The sequence below is a fragment of the Aulonocara stuartgranti genome (assembly GCF_965226115.1).
Source record: "Aulonocara stuartgranti genome assembly, chromosome: 2".
Lineage (NCBI taxonomy): Eukaryota > Metazoa > Chordata > Actinopteri > Cichliformes > Cichlidae > Aulonocara > Aulonocara stuartgranti.
The window spans coordinates 11,257,582-11,279,628 of NC_138940.1; the positions used below are offsets into that span (position 1 = coordinate 11,257,582).

General features: G+C 43.1%; 1 protein-coding gene across 1 annotated transcript in view; it reads left to right on the plus strand.

Annotated features, from left to right (window-relative positions):
• Positions 1-22,047, plus strand: part of mgat4b (alpha-1,3-mannosyl-glycoprotein 4-beta-N-acetylglucosaminyltransferase B) — a 120,246-nt gene that overhangs the window by 72,513 nt on the left and 25,686 nt on the right. The window contains exons 5-8 of the mRNA XM_082551237.1: positions 710-756; positions 1,752-1,865; positions 9,408-9,483; positions 13,319-13,433. Coding sequence (XP_082407363.1) covers positions 710-756; positions 1,752-1,865; positions 9,408-9,483; positions 13,319-13,433 — 352 coding nt within the window. The remainder of the gene's footprint in view (positions 1-709; positions 757-1,751; positions 1,866-9,407; positions 9,484-13,318; positions 13,434-22,047) is intronic.

Consider the following 22,047-nt stretch of genomic DNA (forward strand, 5'->3'; position numbering starts at 1 on the left):
AGAGACACTTGCAGCAGTGCATGGAACTGAGCTTTTATGCCCTTATTATAGGGCAGTGAAGAGAATGAACAGCACTTGGATATGAAATCTTTCTTAAAGGAAAATATTTCTTTTCATGTACAAAAACCTGAATAATCATGCCCCACTGTTTCTCTTATTGTCTTGAAAGAGCACTTCCCTCTCAGGCTGCAGGCTCACTTGTGGTTTCTAGAGTTTGTGAAGGTAGAATGGGAGGCAGAGCCTTCAGCTATCACACCTCCCAGTTGGGATTTAAGGGCTCAAACCTTGATTTTCACAACAGTTTACAGTTAGGACTGGATCTTATTTAAATTGCTATAAGCTCAGGCTGCTGGAGCCTGCCTATGATGTATGAGCACTTTTAACTTCCTCCTTCCACCATCCAAGTGTTTATATGCCACTGATGCACATCAATAAATAGTGTGTATTTTGTTCCTTTCTCTCTCCTTTGTCTCTTCACCCCAAATCGGTCCTGGCAGATGGCTGCTCCTCTCAGATCCTTCTTACCCCAGAAGTGCTTCTCTGTTTGGGTTTCTCTCTAAATTCATAAAGTCTTTACCTTAAAGTAACTTGAGCGTGTAGTGCAGCTTATATGGATGAATTCTTGACTTCATCACTCTTGATGAGTCATCTGATGCTTCGAAGCTGTGAGTTTCACATCAAGACTTAAACTGCTTTTCTGTGTTTTCAGGCTGACCAACAGTACGCCAGCAGTGTAGCAGACAACCTGAAGCGCCTGTAAGTCAACCTGCATGACAGGATGTTGTTACTACTGCAGCCAACATGAGTGTGTGTGTCGTCCCTTTTATGGACATTTTCAGCTGAGATAACAATACCACTGTTAAGTAGACTGGGATTGGAACTATTCCTGCATGTATAAGACGACATCAGGCTGGATTTAAACGCCGCTTTCCTAATTTTCTGAAAATAAAATATAACAGATTGATATGCTGATTAATATTAATCTTCTGGATTAGTGTTTATTAGTGAAACACTACATATCATCATGAATATTTATATATTGAAATTCAAATATGTGAACTTATTGTATTGTGGGATCAAGTCACTGTTCACAGTGGACAAGTTACAGTTTGTATAAATAAATCTTTGTCGTGTGTGAATGAGTTGTTGCCTCATGACAGTAAATTATAGCGCACACAGCCCACAATCAGTCGTGTCAACAAGCTTGACTGCATTATTAAGTCAAAAACTGCAAACAAACAAACATATTGGAATGTGTTGACTTTGTATTTGTGGAGCACCTCCAAACTGCTGACCATGTCATGTTAGCTTGGCCTAGTGAACACAGAGCAACATGAATTTATATCCCATACGAACCTATTTGTGTCAGGCTTGGCCCAATAGCTGACTTCAGGGAATCTTGGTTTCTGTGTAGAGTTGTGAATGTGAACACCGAACAGCTTTATGTATGTGCATGTTTGTTTTATTCTTCTGTCCTTAGCTTGTGAGCAGGGGCGGGCAACTCCAGGCCTCAAGTGCTGGTGTCCGGCAGGTTTTAGATATCACCCTGGGTCAAATGATTAGTTCATTACCAGGACTCTGGAGAACTCCAAGACATGTTGAGGAGGTAGTTTAGCAATTTCAATCAGCCGTGTTGGATCAAGGGCACATGTAAAACTTGCAGGACGCTGACTCTTGAGGCCTGGAGTTGCCTACTCCTGTCATAGAGGGAGCTCATGGTTTGGTGTGAACATTGATCGTTTGTTTCTCAGTTTTCCAGCAGAGATTCAGTCGGGTCTGTTGGAGGTCATCTCTCCGTCGGTCCACTTCTACCCCGACTTCTCCCGACTCCGAGAGTCCTTCGGAGACCCAAAGGAGAGAGTCAGGTCAGCAAACGTGTGTGTGTGTGTGTGTGTGTGTGTGTGTGTGTGTGTGTGTATATCTTTGTACATGTTTAGACATCTTTGTGAGGACAGAAAATTGGCATGCTACAATACTTGTGGGGACCAACAGCCCTTAAGGGAACAAAATGCCCGTCCACACGAGTTTGAAGCCATTTTTGAGGCTCAGAATGTGGTTTTAGTGTCAGGGTTTCAAATAGGTTATGGTTAGGTTTAGGGTAAGGGTTAGGGTTAGGCATTAATTTTTTATGGTTAGGGTTAGGGTAAGCGACTAGGGAAAGCATTGTTTCAAAGAGATGTCCTCACTAAGATATGAAAACGAGTGTGTGTGTGTGCACGTGTTCCACAACTTTCTTTAAGTAGATGTGGACTCTTGAAAACCAGACATATTTAGAGCATCTGGATCAGGTCATATAAATAACGCTGTTTCTGGATTTCATTAATAGAGGCATGTTATATAAATGGATACAACACTCAGTAAATCCTGAATAGAAATCAGTTTGGAGAATTCTCATCTACCAAAGACTGTAGAGATCCTGCTTCTAAAAAAATCTGTCCTCGGATCTCAGCAATGTCCTCACACAAGGGTCCCCACAAAGATAGGTGTGCAAGTCCACATAGTCAACTTTACAGTCCAATCAGGTGTGCGTTTGTATGTGATTTATGAGCTCCAGCAATGAGAGAAAGCTGGTACTGGTGGGTGTCTCTAATCATTTGTATTTATGCATGCATGTCAGTCAGTGTGTGTGTGTGTGTGTGTGTGTGTCTGTGTCTGTGTGTGCATGTGTTTAACATCTCCCCAGGCATCTGTCAGCCTGTCGTGGCTAATTCATGAGTCTCTGAGCAACCTAACCAGACACACACACACATACTGAACACACACACACACTTAAGTTGGTCCTCTCGCCTTCCTGTCTCCTTGAGAGAGCCATCTTAAAAGGAAACACACACACAGCTCGAAGTGACATCGTTTTATTTAATGAACTGCTGCTCCGCCCCTTGGCCCCGTTCCTGTGGTAACACTCGACAGGGAGGGAGGTAGAAAAGATGATTGGAAGGGAGAAGGAAAAAAAGAAACACCTCATCCTCTTCTTCACTGTCTGTGTGCTGATGAGCTATTTTCATTCACCGCCTCTGAAGAAACTGAAATCTGAAGCTTGTGGAGTCGTTTTCTCTGTGACACACGCTCTGGAGCGAGTTGGTGTGAAAACGGCGGCGACGGGTAGCTGACTGTAACATCTCTGCAGAGGAAGACGAAGAAACAGCGTTCTTCTTCCCTTTTGGGACTCATCTCAGAGAGAGACCAGGAGATCTTCTGATTTTGTGATTTCGTTCTGTCTGCAGACATCATCTTCAGTTCTTTCCTAGAAAATATCCGCTTTCAGAGATGCGATGCAGAAGGAAAATCTGTCAGACAGAACCTGGGCTGCAAGTCTTAACTGATGAGAAGAGCTGAGACCTGGGCTGAGTGATGCACTTGTTCTTCAAACAACAGGAACGAGTTGATTTAGTTTGCCAGCTGTTGGAGCTCAGAGAGATAGACTGCTGTCATTTTCATCAAACATGGAGTCACAACACCTGAAATCCAAACACACAAACACAAAAACAGGTTTTTAGATTCAGTAACGACGAGATGAAATAAGAGTTCTGTGGTGGTGGCGCGAGTTAAAGACCAAATATGTGAAACAAATATTACAAAACTCTTAAGTTAAATTCATATTCATATAATCTATAATCAGAACTACGGCTTCAGTAATGTATATGTCAGCTGGTGATGATTTTAGGTACTAAACGTCTGCTGGGAAGGTTTATCTATATTAGGACAGTGACTTATACTAGTAGAATGAAAAGTAATAAATACTACAAGTACATTTAAACTGTGCTTTAGTAAAGTTAGACTATGTTATATTACACCACTGGTCGTCTTCATGCCACCTGTTGTTTCCTTTCTGGGCATCCTCCTGCATGGCTAGCATCCAGATTTGGGCCTTCATGTTTTGCATCTAGTTTTGTTTTTTGCAAATTAACTTTTTTCTTTCAGTCACTGGTTAAGTTTAGGTACCAAAAACTTAACTTAACATATTACAAATCACAAGGATAGGTTTACATTTTGTTAGCTTTAGCTACGAAAACCTGTTTTGTGTGGTTTGAGTTCTTGGTTTTAGGTGTTTGAAATTAGTTTGTTCACCTGTGCACCACTAGAGAAGTGTACAGATTTACCACATCAGCCCAGCCTCTACCCTAAAGCATCATGGGAGCAATTAGTTCGCAAAGTGAAACGTTCCTGCAAACAGAAGCTAATACATCAGCTGTGATGGATTTGTGTCCACGCTCTTCAGAGTTTAAGTGAGACGAACGGCTGTCAGGAAGGGACTACATCAGTCTGAAAACTTAATGATTCGGAGAAAATGGACTTTAATATGCAGAACTTGTCTGCTCCTTAAACACTTCAGAGTCTGAGCGAGCAAAAGACGAACACGTCTGCGCTGACTCTTCCTTTTTAACGCAGTTTGCATGCGAGCATATAGCCGCCGTAATTTGGTTCCCGCCGAAGGCCCGATGCTCTCGGTGTGAGAGGAAGATGGTGACGCGAGTCAGGCGGCCACCCTCGCGAGCTAACCGCTGTTCATTCAGTTCATCTCCCAGAACACTCCACCTGTGCGCTCACAATAAAGGCACCTTTATTTGATCATATTTATGGTTCCATTTAGACGCACACAGGAGCTTTTAAGGTTAAGAGGCCTGTTTTAATTCAGAAAAACTCTGATTACATCCAATCAATGCAACAGTGAAAATACTTTGTACAGTATGAAGCTGATGGGTCTGTTTTTGTGGTGCTTTCATGGTTGTTTTATGTTGTTTCCATGTCTTCTGTGCTTCTTTCATGGTTCTTTGTTGTTGTTTGTTTTTGTGGATATTTTGTGTATTTTTTGGTCTTTCTGTGTGTCTTTGTAGTGATTTTGTTTCTCTTTATCACTGCTTTAGTTTTTTGTGGGCTTTTGATGCTATTAAAACTTGTTTTTTCGCCCTTTGTATAACTTTTGAGTTTTGGACTGTGGGTTTATAATGTTGGCGTTTAGTTTCCTTTTGGATTTTTCTGCTGTTTTAATAGTTGAAGTTGTGACTCTGGTAACGTTATTGTTGTTCTTAAGATGACTTCTAGTCTATGATATAATTTTCTTTAATTTTACTGTCATTAGTCTCCACAGTCTTTCTCAGTTTTCCTTCCCTTCTGTTTTGTCCATCTTTGTTTCGTTCCCCAGTTTAGCTCCTTGTGTGTATTTGTGGACTTGTATTCAGTATTCTGGTTGTTGGGTGTTTTTCTTTGGTCATAAAAATGTGTTTATCTTCATGTCAGCTGCCTCATTGTCCTGCATTCGGGTCTTCTTCACGTCACCACTCCTGACACTTTGTGCTTGTCATGGGATGATTGACTTTCATGAAGAAGGAAACAAAAACTGCATTGTCTTGTCCACTTATGTTCTTCAAATGAAGGACAATCATTCATGCATTCGATAAGAAACCTTTTATTAATAGAAAGCAGCGGATAAATGCTGTTGTTTCTCTTGCTTCGTGAAAAAAAGAACACCTGGAAGTTGTGTTTTTACTTCTGAACTTCTCAAACATCCACGATTATAAACAAGGATGCAGAACGAGAAGGAACAAAAATCACAGCAGAGGTGGCAAAAACACTCACGATGATCACTTAAGTCGAAGCAGCAATAAATGTGTTAAAAATGCTCCAGTTAAAGTTAAAGCACTGATTTAACTTCTTTACTCAAGTAAAAGTGAAGAAGAGTTAACAAGGATTCAGCAGTTATGGGAACCTTAAGGTTGGTATTAGCGGTGCCGCGTGGGAAAAGGAATCGCTTATAAATCAGTGACAATCGTTTCAACTATGAGCTCCATTTTCTTTGTGATCAGGCTTTGACCAGCTGAGCTGTGCTGCTCGTGTTTGTGGATTTAAACAATTGAATTCAACAAGATATGAGACGATGTTACATGAGCTATCGTGGCTGACTGGCAGAGTATCTGTATCGTCTCTTTCAATTCAAGCAGATGTTGTGACATCACTCTGACCATGAACACCACAGCTGCTCAGCACGAGTCTGGCATCGTGCATGACTGCACACTTCTGTTTGGAAAGTGTAAGGAAGAGAAAGTCCAGATCTTTGTGTTGAAATGCAGCAGTTACCAATAAAGTTCAAATACATAAATAAACATGACCACAGGTCAGGTTTAAGGAAGTCCTTTAGAGCAGCAGTGGGAAACTCCAGGCCTCGAGGGCCGGTGTCCTGCAGGTTTTAGATCTCACTCTGGGTCAACACACCTGAATCCAATGAGTAGTTCATTTCCAGGCCTCTGGAGAACTTGAGGACATGCTGAGGTAATTTAGCCATTTAAATCAGCTGTGTTGGATCAAGGACACATCTAAAACCTGCAGGACTCCGGCCCTCGAGGCCTGGAGTTCTCCATCCCTGCTTTAGAGGAGTTGACATGGTCATGATGCTGATTCAAGAACACAGCACAAACTTCAGTTTTTCTTACTCACATAAGAACTTGTTGAAGCTTGTTGGAGCTCTGAGACTGCTGGCCCCTAGTGTGTAAACTGATAACAATAATAATATAATAACCTGAGCTGTAATATTGTTACATTCTCACAGGAGAATTTATAGTAAAGAGTAAACATGATTAACGCTTAGCTGTAAATATGTGATCATAAGTGATTATAGCTGCAATAAGGCGTCATTAAGTTTGTTTTTTTAGTTTTTAATTTGTCTGTCGTGTTTGTTTTAGAATAATCTCAGTGACGTGAGCTTCTACGGTTTGACGTTTAAAGGATGTTAAGCATGAATGACGTCTCTGCTCAGAAGCTGTGTGTTTGGCCTTTTTGACTGAACGCAGCGTGGAAGCACTGTGAAAGTGCAGTGATGCCTCTTTGGTCACGCTGCTGCTGTTTTTGTGAAAGAAGCTGCCAGAGAATCGTTTCTGTTTTATTGGGAAACACTCGAGTCTTTGCGTGTAGAACCAGCTGACTCTCCCTGTCGCCTTAAATCGCCTCGCCGATCGCCGCGAGGGAGTGCGAGACAAGAAAGCCTCTGTGTTAACTTTACTGTTTTGCTATAAAAGCCTCTTTTTCCCAGGATTGTTTCTTAGACCTCGGTGGGATTATAAAAAGTCTATTGACTCCCAACAGTAAAAATAAGCCTTTAAAGTGCCGCGTGAGGAGATGAGCGTGGATCGTTTTTTTATGGCGCAATAAAGAGAAAATGGAGGCGTGGATGGGTTTTCTTAACTGAAGGAGTGGCACCTCATGTGTTTATCACATGCTGCACAAACCCCTTCAACAAATTGCATCTTTTAATGCTTTTTTTTTTTTATTTTGACCCTGAGATGTGTGGGATGTTTTTCTGGCACTATGATCATGTGCTCCTGCTCACTGCACAAAGCTGCAGACCTCCACTGGTCAGTGTGGATGGACACATGAGGAGCTTTTATGCTTCTGGACAAATCTGACCTCGTTTGTTTGCACCATCCTTCTGCTTTTATATGTTTAATGACACAAAAAAGTTAAACGCACTAACATAAAACCTCACTTCTGTTTTACCCTCAAGCATCAAACTATATCACTGAAAGAACGAAAACAACATGTTAAAATGTCCAAATCTGAATAGTAATCCATGTTTGGAGACGGCGGCACTGCCAAAAGGACAGAAGGCCGAGCTGGAGAGTTTTGTTGGGAGGGACAGCTCAGGATGGAAGTTTGCATGTGTGCAGAGGAGGGATGGTGTTAAAGATGGAGCTGCGAGGCAGAAGGAAGAGCTCAGAGAAGATTTGTGGATGTGGTGAAACAGGACATGCAAAGGGTTGGCGTGACAGAGGAGCATGCTGGGATGATCTACTGTGGCGACCCCTAAAGGGAGAAGTTAGAAGAAGAAGAAAACAAGTCCTTTGGTTTGATTTCTAACCTTTGTCTTTGAGGCTCAGAAAAAGGTGATTAGAGAGACGTAACAGTAACTAGTAAGTTGTTACTGTTGGAGCATTTTTAATGACATCATCACTGAGCTCTGATTAGCAGGTGTCTGTATCTGTGTGATGGTCACACGGTCTGTGGATGCAGACTGATCACTCCGCCCTGTTCTGATGAAGTGTCAACATATAAACCGTTACCAGTGTATAAGTTATGAATCAGATTTTAGTGACTTCCCTGTTAAAATAAAGAATTCATTATCGATTTCTCTTTTTTCCTGAGAACTTATCGAGCATTAAACAGACGGCGGTAAACTCGCATGCAGCAGCAGGAACCCTCTGAGCTCTGACACCTCAAACAGCTGAGCGCTCGCTCTGTAAATATCGAGCTGTGTGTTTAGCAAACCTCGTCTGTGAACACACCGATTCAGTTCACCGCTGATTGCTTTGTTCTGTTTCTGCGAGCGCCTGAAACTCGCGGCGCGCTCTCTTTCCCACCTTGCGGGCCGAAGGCGTCGATGGAAACCTGCAGAGCTACAACCTTGATCCTGCTGGATGTGCTTCCTCTGTGTGTGTCAGAGACAGTTGTTACCTGTTTAGTGTGTGTGAGCAGCGTAAACACACAAACATTCAGTGTTTTTTATTCCACAAACAGGCATTTTACAGGTGAACAGACGATGAGATCAGCTCCACGATTAAGGGAACAGTTCCCCCCCTCTGGTCATTCATTCATTTATTTTCATTCTTTCATTGTTTTTGCCTCTTTGTCTTATTTTTCTCTATTTTGTAGCTTTTTTGTGCATTTGTGGTTGTTTTGTGGACCTTTGTGGTTCTCGTTGGATAATTGACTTTCATGAAGAAACAAATACACGCTGCCTTGTCTTTGCCACTTATAAGACCACACGTACTTGAGAAGGAGAGGTTCACTCCAAAATCACATCTACATATTTTGCCTCTGGGCTGCAGCGTTGTTTATCCAACACAGTCGTGTTTGACTTGCTTAGCTTTGCCAAACTGACTTTCCTTAACTACAGTGAAAGTAAATGGCGCTTGTATCCGTAGAAGAGCCCAAAGAATACACTTGAAAAACATGTGGTTACTCGAGAACATCCACAAGGCTGTGAGCAGTCTCAAACAGAAACAGACTGATCTGTGTGTGTAACCCTCCACCTCTGCTCAGCGATGGAGATGTCCTGCTTTACTCTCTGAGGGGAGGCGTGGTACATGTGGACAGGGGATGTGCAGTCTTTCTAATGTCCAGCAGGGGGCGACTCCTCTGGTCAGTCTTCCTTTTGGTCTCAGTCGCTGATTTTAGGGGAGAAAGGATGAAACAGCAGAGTGTGATTTAGGGCGGAGCTACAAGTCGCTTACACTCGTTTCGACCGTAACATCCAACTTTAAAACACCAGCATAGCAACAGCTCCATAGCAACCCATTAACCAATGGATGATGTCACAATGGCGTGTGTGCATGTGCAGTAACTGTGTGTGTGTGTCTCAGAAGAAGAGGTGCAGGTATACTTGCATTAACACATTAACTCCTCCCCCTCTTCTTCAGGTGGAGGACGAAGCAGAACCTGGACTACTGCTTCTTGATGATGTACGCTCAGTCTAAAGGAACCTACTACGTCCAGGTAAAGAGAAACAGAAGAAGAAGAAGCTCGGCGAGCAGCCGCTGGTCTTTCTCTCTGTCTGTGGTTATTTTTAAGCATTTCGGTCGTTTCATGTGTTTGTGCCAAAATCCTGGGGGTGGGGCCAAAGATAAATGAATGAAGCTGACAGTTGAGATAAATTGTTCATTCCGCTTCACGTCAGAGTGAACGCTGCGTGTTTATCGGTGGATTTTCTGGTAAATGATTCGTTGCTGTGTGGTGAATAAAAATTATGCTCACTGCTGGATCTTTCCTTTAAAACTAGTCTGCTTTTGGAAAAGCAGGATTAAGGAGAAGGGGGCGTGCTCAGAAATGATCAGGATCATGTAAGTGTAAATTCAGATGACACGTCCTCGTGTGTTTGCAGAGCTCCTGGGAGGACTTTGATCTCCTTTTTGCTTTTTCACAACTCTAATCATTTTGCATATTTTCACTCTTTACTCCGTATTTTGGTCTTTAGGTTTAATTTTTCGTTAGATTTTGGTTGATTTGGCGTCTGTGGCTGTGATGTCTGGTTTGGAGACGGAGGCCGAGGTCACATTTTCACAGGGAGTGAGCATCGTGGAGGGGAACAGAAACGTGTCCATCACAGGGACAGCTCAGAGTCAGAGAGGTTGAGATTGTTTGCACATGTGCAGAGGAGGGAGGATGGGTCAACTGGAGAAAGGAGAAAAAGAGGAAAAGCTCAGAGGAGATTCATGGATGCAGTGAAGGAGGACATGCAGAGGGGGATGCTGGGATGGGAGGAGATGCAGATGACCCGCTATGGCCCCCCCCCTAAAGGGAGCAGCTGGAAGAAGAGTCTGTGGTCATTTCAGGTTGCATCTTTTTGTCTGTTTTAGTTCATTTTTCGTCGTCTGGTCACATTTGGGTCAGGCTGTCGTTTCACTTGGTGGTGATTTTTGGACACGTGTTCCTCAGGTTTATCGTCTTTGTCCTTTTTTTTGTCACATTTTGTTTGTTTTTGTGTATTTGGGTCATTTCAGGTCTCATTTTTTAGTCCAGTTGTATCGCTGTGGGATTGTTTTGTGCCTCATCTTGGTCATTTGTGTTCCTTCGTACCCTTTTGAAACACATTGTGGTTACTTTCTGTTTGATGTTTCTGATTCAGGTCAGATTTTGGTCAGGCTGTGTCTCTTTGTAGGCGTTTGACGGACGTCACGTTTTGGTTGTTTTTCGAGTCTCGGAGTAAATCGGGTGTGGACGGTTAATTTCCCGAGGGGTCACATGAGGAGATGGGACTGTTATAGAGGGTCACGGCAATAAGCCTGTAAGAAGATAAGATTAATAATGAGCAGAACTGAGTTAAGGTTCTTGGTGCGGCCCTTCGCATCAGTCTCAGCTCCTCGTGCGGCCCCTCGTGCAGCCCCTTGGGAACGTTAACGTGACCTCACGTGAGCTCTCAGCAAACAGTCGTCTCTCCACAGAAACAAAACGAGTCGCGCTCTGAATGCGATGAAGTTTTAAGATAAAAGGTCTCTGTGATGTAATCCTGCTGGTGTCTGAAGATGATGATGAAACTGTTGCATTGTGGGTAGACTAATGGACGCGTCACTGTGGCGCTGTCACAGAGCCTTTGTTCCCTTTAAAGATGAAAAGAAGAAGGACTCGTCCCTCGTCCTCCTCCTCGACATGTGGGACAGAAAGGCGTTTATCTGAATAAACAGGAAATGAGAGGAAGTGATCTTTAGCTCACCTGCTTCCTCGCGACCTGCAGACAACCCGGCGTCCTCCAGAGGTCTTAAAAACACCTCATAAACATATATGAAATTAAACAGCCTGACCCGACCGGCTTCACACTGAAGCCGGTGTTGCATTCAGGTGCGTCTCACCAGCTCATGAATTAAAAGCGTCCCGTGTCACGTCCTGCTTCTGATATTTTCTCTCATGCTAATAAAAATTAAATGAAACCTAAAAGCGCAGGCTTCATGTCTTTGGCTCTGCCGTCCGCTTCGTTACGTTCGCTAACCTTTAATTATCTGAGCTCGTTGATGATAAAGCTGCTGATGCGGAGCAGCAGAGGAGAAGTGCAGCGTTTAAAAGCACACCAAACTATCCTACATTTCCCGGCCCTTTAATCTCCTTGTCCTTCTTCTTCTCCCTTCTTTTTGTTCTTCTCTTTCATTTCTTATTCATAATGGTTCCTCCCTGGATTCTTCTTCTTCTTCCTTCTCCTCTTTACTTATTTTTCCTCTTTCTGGCTTCTGTTCTTCTTCTTCACGGCTTCTTCTGTTTTGATCTTTTGTTCTGTTCAGAGCATCAGATCACACTTTCAGAAGCTCTGTTTGACTTTTCGGCTCTCAGGGCTTTTATTTTGAATGTGGATCATATTCTCTTGGTCACTTCTCACTTCCTGCCCTCCTCATCCTCACCTGACGAGGCTTGCTTGTGATCGTGGTGAATTTATTGAGTGTTTTGAGTGTTAGTTTAAAATAATCGGTGTAAAAACTAAAGAAAAATGCACACTTTTTACTGCTTAAAGGTGACGTCTGTGAAATGCTGTTGAAATGTTGTTTATTCAAAGCCTGATTGTTCCTGAATGTGGCTGAATTATAAAACCAGCCTACTTCGGCGTTCGAATGTCAACCAAAGAGCAACTGAACGAAAATACAGAAAGTGACGACCAATAGATGTGAAACCATCACAAAGACGAATAAATTCCACTGAAATGATGAAAGATGACATTTTCCTCAAAGACGCAGCAGAATACCTGAAGACAGGTGATGTCAGAGGTCGAGGCCGGTGGGAGGTGTTTGTGACAAGCAAATTATATCTGCATTTTCCAGCATTTTCGGACAGAATGGCGAGCAGGAAGCTCTACAGATGGATGTGGCGCTCTGTGCGCTGGGCTGTTGTGAGCCGCAGACTTGAACGCTGGTCTGCCTGCCGGAGCTGAGCCCGGTTATTTTTCTGGCTACTTTCCTGTGATGGAGCAGTCTCGCCGACATCATCTCAGCCGGGGGCGGCGGAGCTTCGGCTGCTCCCACACGAAGCTTTCTGACAGGAACACGGAGCCGACACGCTGTTTTGACACTTAAATTCTCTCTGAACTTTGCAGAGTTTTCGCTGTCTGCACGGAGCAGCGGTGAGGCGAGGGGGTGGAGGAGGTAATTACTCTGTCGACTCCCCCGGGGACGAGACGGGAAGACGTGTGTCAGGAGGCTGGCGTTTGTGGAGCGTCTTCTGCTGGTTTGAGATCAGGAGCAGAAATGTTGAGTCTGGCTTCTCTGCTGAAGTCTTACTGATTCCGTCGCTGAGACGAGGCGAGAGGCGGAAACCCTGTTAAAGTTTGCATGTGCATCGATTTCTTAATAACAATAAAAACTCTTGAGTTTTTATTGACATTTTTCTCACAGTCTGATGGTTTTTGGAGCCACCGTTTGTCTTTTACCGGTTTATGTTTGCATCTTTGAACTGTGACTGACTTTTAATGCTACAAACCTCCAGAGAGTTCCTCTGGCTCTGTGCTCCGTGATGTCCTGAACAGGTTTATGGATGTTTATCTGTGTTATAAGTAATAAAAAAGCAAGATCCCGACTTCTTGTGAAAATGTCTGATTGGAGGGTTTTAAATGATCTGCCTCTTGCTTCCACCTCACCTCTCCCTCTGTTCCCCTCTTGCTTCTTCACATTCAGCACATTTATTTTGATCTTCATCTGAGGAGTTCATTGAGGCGGTTTTTCATTTTGGCATTTCGTGCGTGTTAACGTTAAGCAGGCTTTTGTTTTTTGTTTTGGAGGGCACACACACACACACAAACAGTTAAAGGAGGAAACTAAACTGTGTCTTTCTCTCTATCTCTCTCTCTCTGTTGCAGTTAGAGGACGATATAGTCGCTCGCCCAAACTTCTTCACCACCATGAAGAACTTTGCGCTGCAGCAGCCGTCGGAGGACTGGATGATCCTGGAGTTCTCTCAGCTCGGCTTCATCGGTGAGTCACAGCGCTCGGCTCCATCAAGGGTGGAGGAGACACCCCCCCCTCCCCAGATGGCAGAGGAGCAGAGAGGAGGGTCTGTTGTTCATTCAATGGTCATCTCTGAGAACTTCCCGGTGTTGTCTCCTTTAGCTTCTGAAGGGACAGCAAACAGGTGAACAAACACCTGAAACACAGCGTGCAGTTACAAACGCACGGTCAGCACAGCGCACAAAGTGTGTCGCTGCCAAACGCCTTCGACAGCCAAGCTTTCTGTGAGTTAGCTGGCTTGATAAAACGTACGACCTCAGTCAGAGCTGATGGGTGGTGATCCTCTCGCTCTGCCAGGCTTCAGTCACACAGGCTCAGCGACTGGTTGGCAGACACAGGGGAACCACTAGAGCGATGTACCCTGGCTGTTATCTGGATCAGGTTATCGTTGCGTTACTTTATGTAAATACATAAATTTTTCATGACCCCCAAGGTTTTTATTTTTATCGCAAAGCACTTTGACTTTTACATGTGCTGTATAAATAAATGACACTTACCTACTAGGGAAAAAGGTCTGTTCTCCAACCGATTGGGGAGTGGTTGGTGGAGGTTGCTCTGTGCTGCCTACTCCAGTCAGAGACATTATCAAAGGAACTGTTCATAAAGATTTATAAGTAGCATAAAAATCAGCAATAGAGCACTGATGAAGTAGTGTCTAATCCTCTGCTTTCACTGGTTAATGTGCTTCTTGTTTTAGTCAGTTTTCCGTTTGTGACATGATGTCTGTACATTGGAGCGCTGAGACATCGCAGGCTAGTTCAGGTCTGCCTGTCCCCATAAACAGTCGACAGACATGAGTGCTGCGTTAATCAGTGATGTAGAACAAAGTGCTGCATGAGTCTATGGTTAAAATGTGATTGTAGGCTAAAGTGCTTTGAGTGGTCAGTAAGATTAGAAAAAAACCATAAATGCAAATGCATTACATCTTTAAAAAGGCTCTCAGCCTTCCACTTACTCTCGTTTCTTTAATATTTTAAACTTATAAGTTGTAATTAGCACTGATGGATGCTTTTTATTTTCAATAATCGTAGTTTCTCATCCTGGGCTGACATGCCGGGCTCTCCTCGTCCTCCGCCTTCGTCCTTCTTTTTCTTTTGCCATTTTTCTGTTTCAGCTCTGATGCCAGTCCTTTTCTTTGTTTTGAGTCATAGTCTCGAGGGAAATGCATTCACCACCTCGCTGCCCAAACCTCCGTTTTTTTCCATAAGCCGTGTCACTCTAAATAAAAAGCCGTGCCTTCTGTTTCTCTGTCGTCAGCCAGGTTTGCTTCAGTTGCAAAATCCTCTTTCGCTTCTCTCTCAGGCCAGATTCACACGTAGGTGTTACAGGCCTGATGTTGCGGGGGTGTCTTTGCTTACACGTCATCATATTTAGGTTTAATTAGCCATTAGCGTGATCCAGACTAGCTGACTGCTAAATTTTATTCCTGTACCCAAGAACAAGAACTAGCTCATTCTCTCAGGACATCCACCCCTGAGAGGATGAGAATATCGTGATTTGAGTTTGATTTGAACAGTGCTTGCATTTTAAAAGTTAAACTTTTCTCAGCTTTTTAAATGGAGGAAAGCACAGCGACGGTTCTGCAGTTCAGCACAGCAGCATGTGACATCACCATGATCAAAACAGCTGGCTGGAAAACTCTGGGGCATGAAGAACAGACGCTCTGATGACGGACAAGAGGAGACGGCGACTATATAAACATAAGCAAGAGGAAGTGGAAACAGCTGAGAGAACAAAACTCAGCTGAACTAAATCAAAGAAAAAGACACAGGGGAGGACAAGTGAAAGCAGAGTACAAGGAACAACTGACTTTCAAAATAAAGCAGGAAGAATGATAACCAAATTGGGAAAACACATGAATGGACTTAATACTGGAGGAATGACACAGTAGGATGAAGCACTGAGTGTCAAACAGTCGGCTCGGTGGCCAGAATCAGCCCATCAAAGAGTCTTAATTCGGCCGACTGGACAACTGTGGAAAAAGTGAAGGAGGGATTAGATTTTTACAGCGTCTCATACTATACTGGCATTTCCATCGCCATTCAGACACCACCAAAGTAAAGAAGTAACAGATTTCTGCTACAGTTGATTAGTTACCTCAGGGATTAAATGTGTAATTAAACGTTTTTAGATTGAGAGAACGACTTTGACTCATCTGGCCCATTTAAGCTCAAAGTGGGCAGCATGTGGCCCACAAAGTAAAACAAGTCTGACACTCTGGTCCCCGGGGCCGGTGTCCCTGCAGGTTTTAGATCTCACCCTGGGTCAACACACCTGAATCACATGATTAGTCATTACCAGGCCTCTGGAAAACTTCAAGACATGTTGAGAAGGTAATTTATCCATTTAAATCAGCTGTGATGGATCAAGGACACATCTAAAACCTGCAGGACACCAGCCCTCGTGGACTGGGATTGGGGACCCCTGCTCTAAAGCAACCAGGAACTAGGAACAGACTAAATACACTAAAGAACAGGCCAGAAAGATGCAAAGCTCACAAATACGACCCAGGACACGACAGCTGAATCCAGCTGAGTCCGCGGTAACGGGAAACGCTCGTGCCGGTTGTCCTGCTGAGCTTGCTGAGAACATGAATGCCAGAATATCACTGCATATTTTTTGCAGTCTCATCTCAACTTTTTCCCACCAGATCGGGATGATGTCAGCGAAGAGCGATGACATCGTGCCGTGTCATCGTGCGATGACATTGTGGAGAAAGACTTTATCAAGATATAAAAGTGATGGAAAACTGATATCAGGGAAAACTGAATCTGAGCTTGAAGAGTGGCTACTGTTGGGTTTTGAAAAGAGACACGGATGTGAGCAACGCTTTCGGCCACGCTGACCTCGTTTTATTTTTGTCTGAATTTACAGAGATTTGCTTTAAGTCTCTCCTGATTTCTTTTCAGAGCAAACATTTTAAATTATTTTGGCAGGAAAAGTTCAAATTCCAGTCAGTGTAAACATCAATGATCTGTAGCTCAAAACCATGACGTGGAAGCTTAAGTCATATCTGTGTAAACCGATAAAGAGCCAGTCTGAAGTTTCCAGCAATAAACAATAAATATTTAGCTTTGGTTTTTGCAGACCAGTGTAATTAATACTGATTCATACATATTCACACATATATAAGAACAAAAGTTGCCAGAGAGCACATTTCAGGGATTGAGTGGCCAGACAATGGAGGCCGGACATTTCCACACCTTCTAAGCTTCACGACTGAGGCGATGATGGAAGCAGTGAGGTTCGCTGCCTCTGACAGGATGTGAAGTTTCCATCTGACTCATGAATTAAATCCAGCAGATTAATTGAGGCATCAGCCTGCATCTGATCTGCCTTCTAATTATTCTGTCAGGTCTAATCAATGAATTCTTCCTGGATCCAATCAGCTGTCGGCGGCACGTGGAACACCGGTGTTATTCGCCTGGAACCAGAGTCAGGATTTATCCTCAGAACTGTTTCCAGCGCTGACAGATAAGCCGATGTAACAGAACCTGAAATCGCGAGATCAGAGGTTTCGTCACGTTAACACGCTCTGTAATTAAATCCTGAAGCTGCTACCTACTAATCGTGTATTTGTGCTGAAAGTTCAGACCTTCAGTGCCCAAAAAGTAAACTCTCCTTCCTAACCAGAGCCGCCGTTAATTTGCTTCGACTGATGGTTGATCAGGACTGAAACAGCTGCTGAGAATAATCCATGTGTGATTTAATGTGATAAATTCCCACGGCCCTCGCAGCTCAAAGAGCACGGAAAACCTGAAAGTAAATTTATATTATTAAAAACAATTAACACAAAGAAAAAACACCTAGAAATAAGGACTTCCATGGAGATTTATATCAAAAGACCTGACACATAAATTAATTTCAAGAAAATCAAACCCAAGCTCAGTCTTTCCAAACCAACATAAATACATAAAAATACAGCTGAGGTGGACTGAGGTAGAAGGTCGATCCATAATTATCTTTATCCAGATCCAAAATCATCATAACTCACTGAATTTTTACCAGGTTTTCTGAGTCGGGTGTTTTCAAATGCTGCACATTAAAATAGGAATAAACAACATGCTCACCCCATGTGGACAGTATCTGTGACAGTTATAATGTTAAATTGAATATTACAGTTCTAAATCCTGAGCAAGATGGTGACAAACGCATGTTTGACCAGTCAAAAACATTACAAAGCAAAGCGTCGTGAGGATGCCAGTGTCAGGAGGATGCCAGTGTCAGGCAGATGCTGCGGACAGTGACCCAGAAAAATGAAACCAGTCCTCAACTGGTTGGCAAGTGGTTGCCGGGTGAAACTGGTCGCACAGAGTGTGCTACACTGAAAACATCCTTTTGATTACTTTGGTCATTAGTAGATTCCCACAGGGAAGACCAGCTTGTCTGAAAACACGCTGAGCGGTAGTGAAACCTTCAAAGTAAAAGCATAATTTTTACATTGAAGACAAAGGGTTGCCTTTTCAGGCATCACATGTTTCACCGAAGCCCAGCGAGTATCTGGTGAATGTTTGCAGATGGCCACCTTTCCTGACTCACTGAAAAGGGAGTTTTCCTTACCACTGTCACCAAGTGCTTGCTCATAGGGGTTTATGTCATTGTTGGGGTCTTCTCTGTATTATTATATGGGCTTTATCTTACAGTATAAAGCACCTTGAGGCAGGGCTGTTCATATAACGATGTATATTGGATGACAATATAAAAACGTCTATCGTTTCCTATTATGCTATCGTTTGTTTCGTGGTGTCATAAAATAAACTGTTTACAGCAATATTTTTCATCGTTTTGATGGTCACTGTAGTGGCTATATTAATTAAAGTTCTCTCTTTCTCTTATATTTAATATAACCACACTATGGGCGGACAAGTGCCTGTTTTTACATGTTTTTGTTAGCAACGATAAAACGGTAAAACCATCGCGCGGCTCCGCTGTCCGCTTGTTTGTTTTCCACGTAAACCTTTCACAATAAAGCTCAAGATCCTGTTGAGACTTTTCAAAATAAACTGAATCACATGAAAGAGTATGCAGAGAGTTTACGGATGAGAAGCAAAAAACGAGCCGTCAGGTGCTAAAAAATAAACCTTTAGACTCAAACTTTAAGAGAAAATGGTGGCCGTTACAACTTAAGTCTAAAAATGTATCGTTTCATACATCAGTTAAAACACTCGAATCCAGGAAAAGGACGCCCAGCTGGAAAAACTAAACGCAAGTCGAGCTGCCCGAGATTCACAGAATTTACAGAAAATATTACATTTTTGTGATTTATATCGTTGTCAGGACGATAAATGTCTTATATCGGGATATGAGATTTTTGTCATATCGCACAGCCCTACCTTGAGGTGACTGTTGTTGTCGTTGTCAGTGTCTTCCATACAAACACACTCCAAACCACTTTGCAACCAGTTTCTCAGAGTCCATGACAACAACCTGTAGCAGCCACTCATCAACGAGTTGGAGAATGCTCATTTTTCCCTAGCAACCACAGGTTACCACGGGTCACGGGCCCATCTTCAGACCCTGATTTCGTAGCAGCTCCCAGCAAACACTCACAACAGTTCAGGGAAGACAATTTTTTCCTTAATAGCTGATGGTTGTCAGGCAGTTACCACATGGTCTCTGAGGACTGTGTGACTGAGGACTTAATTACAGACACTGTGGGTAAATTTTTCCTACATTACGTCTATGTACAGGGACCAGCATAAAAAATTTCTCCTGATGTTTCTGTTTCTGCTGCAGTCCTTTTTTTCTGGTTCGGATGCAGACGTCTTCATTCTCAGTGGAGAGGAAGACATTATGTTCATGAACAGCTCCACGTGAAGTGTTTGGGTATTGCTGAATGTGACTTTACAGAAACTGCTTGTTGACCACAGCTGGCTCTATGTCAGATTCTTTCTTTTGACTTAGGTATCTAATAAAAAATATCAGCAACATCACACAGCTGCACAAAACTTTTATTCCCATCTCGCATTTTGCAGCTGCATCCTCATTGTTGCATCATTGTTCTTCTATTGACCCCGAGTATTTATGATGCTGTGCAGCGTTTGGTTCTGTTTTTACTTCATGTGACAGAAGGTTATCAGCAAGAGTGAAAGGGCAGGTTTACAAGATGGTAATGAGACCTGCTCTGATGGATGTTTTGGAGATGATGGAGGCTGGGCTGGAGATGTTAACATGCTCACTGGGAGTGAGCAGGATGGACAGGATTAGAAATGTGTCCATAAGAGGGACAGCTCAGGAAGAGTGGATATACTGGAGCTGCCTGGCAGGAAGAGAAGAGGAAGACCTCAGAGAAGATTCATGGATGCAATGAAGGAGGATGTGTGAAAGAGGAGGATGCTGGGATAGGAGGAGGTGGAGACAGATCATCCACTGTGGTGAAACCTGAAAGGAGCAGCTGAAAGAAGAAGAAGAGGAAGAGTTCTGCTTTTGGGTCCTCTCCACATTAAGCTTGAAACATTGACAGATTCCTTCATGAGTCCGGTTAAGAAATGCTGATGCGCAGTGAAAGTGGATTTGTACACGTGTCGGCGAGTCTGAACGTTTCTCAGGAAGCGCGATACAGCTCGGTACAAAAAGCTGGCAGGCTTTGCTGAAGCCTTCAAAGTGAGCCGTATTGTTTTGATGTGTTAAATCCTCTCGCTCTTACTGTCCCCCATTTTAATACAAAGCCTCGGGACTAAATTGCTTCGCAGGATCTCTGGAGGAACGTCAGTATTTATCCAGACAGATCCATCTCCACGGAGACGCTCTGCAGTCATCGGAACGCCGCCTCGTCTCCGCTTCAGGCGCAGCTTCTCCATCAAAAGAAATTAAACATTTTTACTTGTGAATTATTGATTGTGCTAACTGCAGAGCAGAAAACAATCAATTATCATTATGTGTGTTATGAAACCCAGAGGGACGCAGGAAACAATCCAAACGGATTTATGTTCTTGGCTCAACAGGAGCGTCAAAGTTTTCTGATGAAAATCTCTTTAACGCTGTTATTTAAGAGTGGAGCGTGCTGTAGGTGAGGGTACACTCACGTCGCTGTGTGTCTGCGCTGCACGGGGACATCATTAAGCGAAATCCTCAGATGTAATCCTGCTGCTGCGGGAGGCTGATGAAACTGTTGCTTTGTGGGTCGTGTGACAGTGAAGTTAATGAAGGGGTGAGAGTCGCTCTGTGCCTTCATCACACGGCCTTTGTTCTCTTTAAAGAGGAAAAACTGTGTTGGGCAACAGAAGGTGATGAAGAGCATCCAGCTCAGGGACACGCTCGCATCAGCCTCTGATAATAATGGAAATAATGAAGGTGATTAACACATTAAACCAAACAAGTGCAATAATTATTTAAAATTAAAACACGATGTGGTTCAGAAGTGTCTGCATGATTTTTGGCTCCGTGTGCCACTACATTTAGTTTGAAATTGTTATTTATTTATTTATGTATTTATTTATAATGTATGAATAACAGAGAATAAGCTGATATGATGTGCTTTCATTATTTCGGCAGGTGTCTGTGGGCGTTCGGTAAAAGCACATCAACACAATGCGCTCACTAAACTTCTTGGCTGTGAAAGTAAAAAAAGTTTCTATTCAAATTTAATTTATGCCTCAGGTCTTAAAAAGACATCATCAGAGTTTGGAGGATTTTGAATATTTTAAAGCTTTTAGAAGCCCAAACTTTTCATGTAGCATCTGCCACAGGAACACCAAGACGGACCGTTTCTTTGAAATATTTTCTCACGTTATAACAGATTTTAATCATGTGCTCAACAATTGGATCTCCGGACAGGTTTTACAGTTTTCGTCATACTTGCTTTGCTTAAATTCTTTCCTCATATCCGCAAAAACAATTATCGTCTGATTAGTTACGGCCGATGTGATGAGCTCTTTTAGGGTTCAAAGATAAAATAAATTTAAAAAATTGAAATGATTATTTCTTCTATAAAGGTAAAAAAGAATATCCAAAGTAACACCTTGCTAAAGTATGAATTAACTGTGATTAAACACAGTTTCACTGCCGTTCCCAGGCCAGATCACTGCTGGATCACAAAATCGCTTAAGTAGAAACTGTGTGACAAAGTAAAGCAGACTAAGAGATCTCAAAAAGCAGCACATCATGCCACACTCTAAAGAAACAGCTGAGAAACAAAGTCTCTGACATCTATCAGTCTGGAAAGGGTTACAGAGCCATTTCTAATGCTTTGGGTTTCCAGTGATCTACAGCGAGAGACATTATCCACACATGGAGAAAACCTGGAACGCGATGAAGCTCCCCAGGAGCAGCCGGTCTTATTCCAACTATTCCAAGAGCGCTCGACTCATCCAGGAGGTCAGAGAAGAACCCAGAACAACACTGAAGCACTGCAGGCCTCACTCGGCTCAGATAAGGTCAGAGGTCATGACTCCACCATGAGAAAGAGACAAAAATGGCCTCCATGGGAGAGTCCAAGGAAAAAAATCACTGCTGAGCAAGAAGATCACGAAGGCTCGTTTCACATCTGCCAAAAACATCTGGATGATCGCCGAGACTTCTGGGAAGATATTCTGTGGACTGATGAGACTGATGAGACCTGGAAGGTTTGAGTCCCGTTACA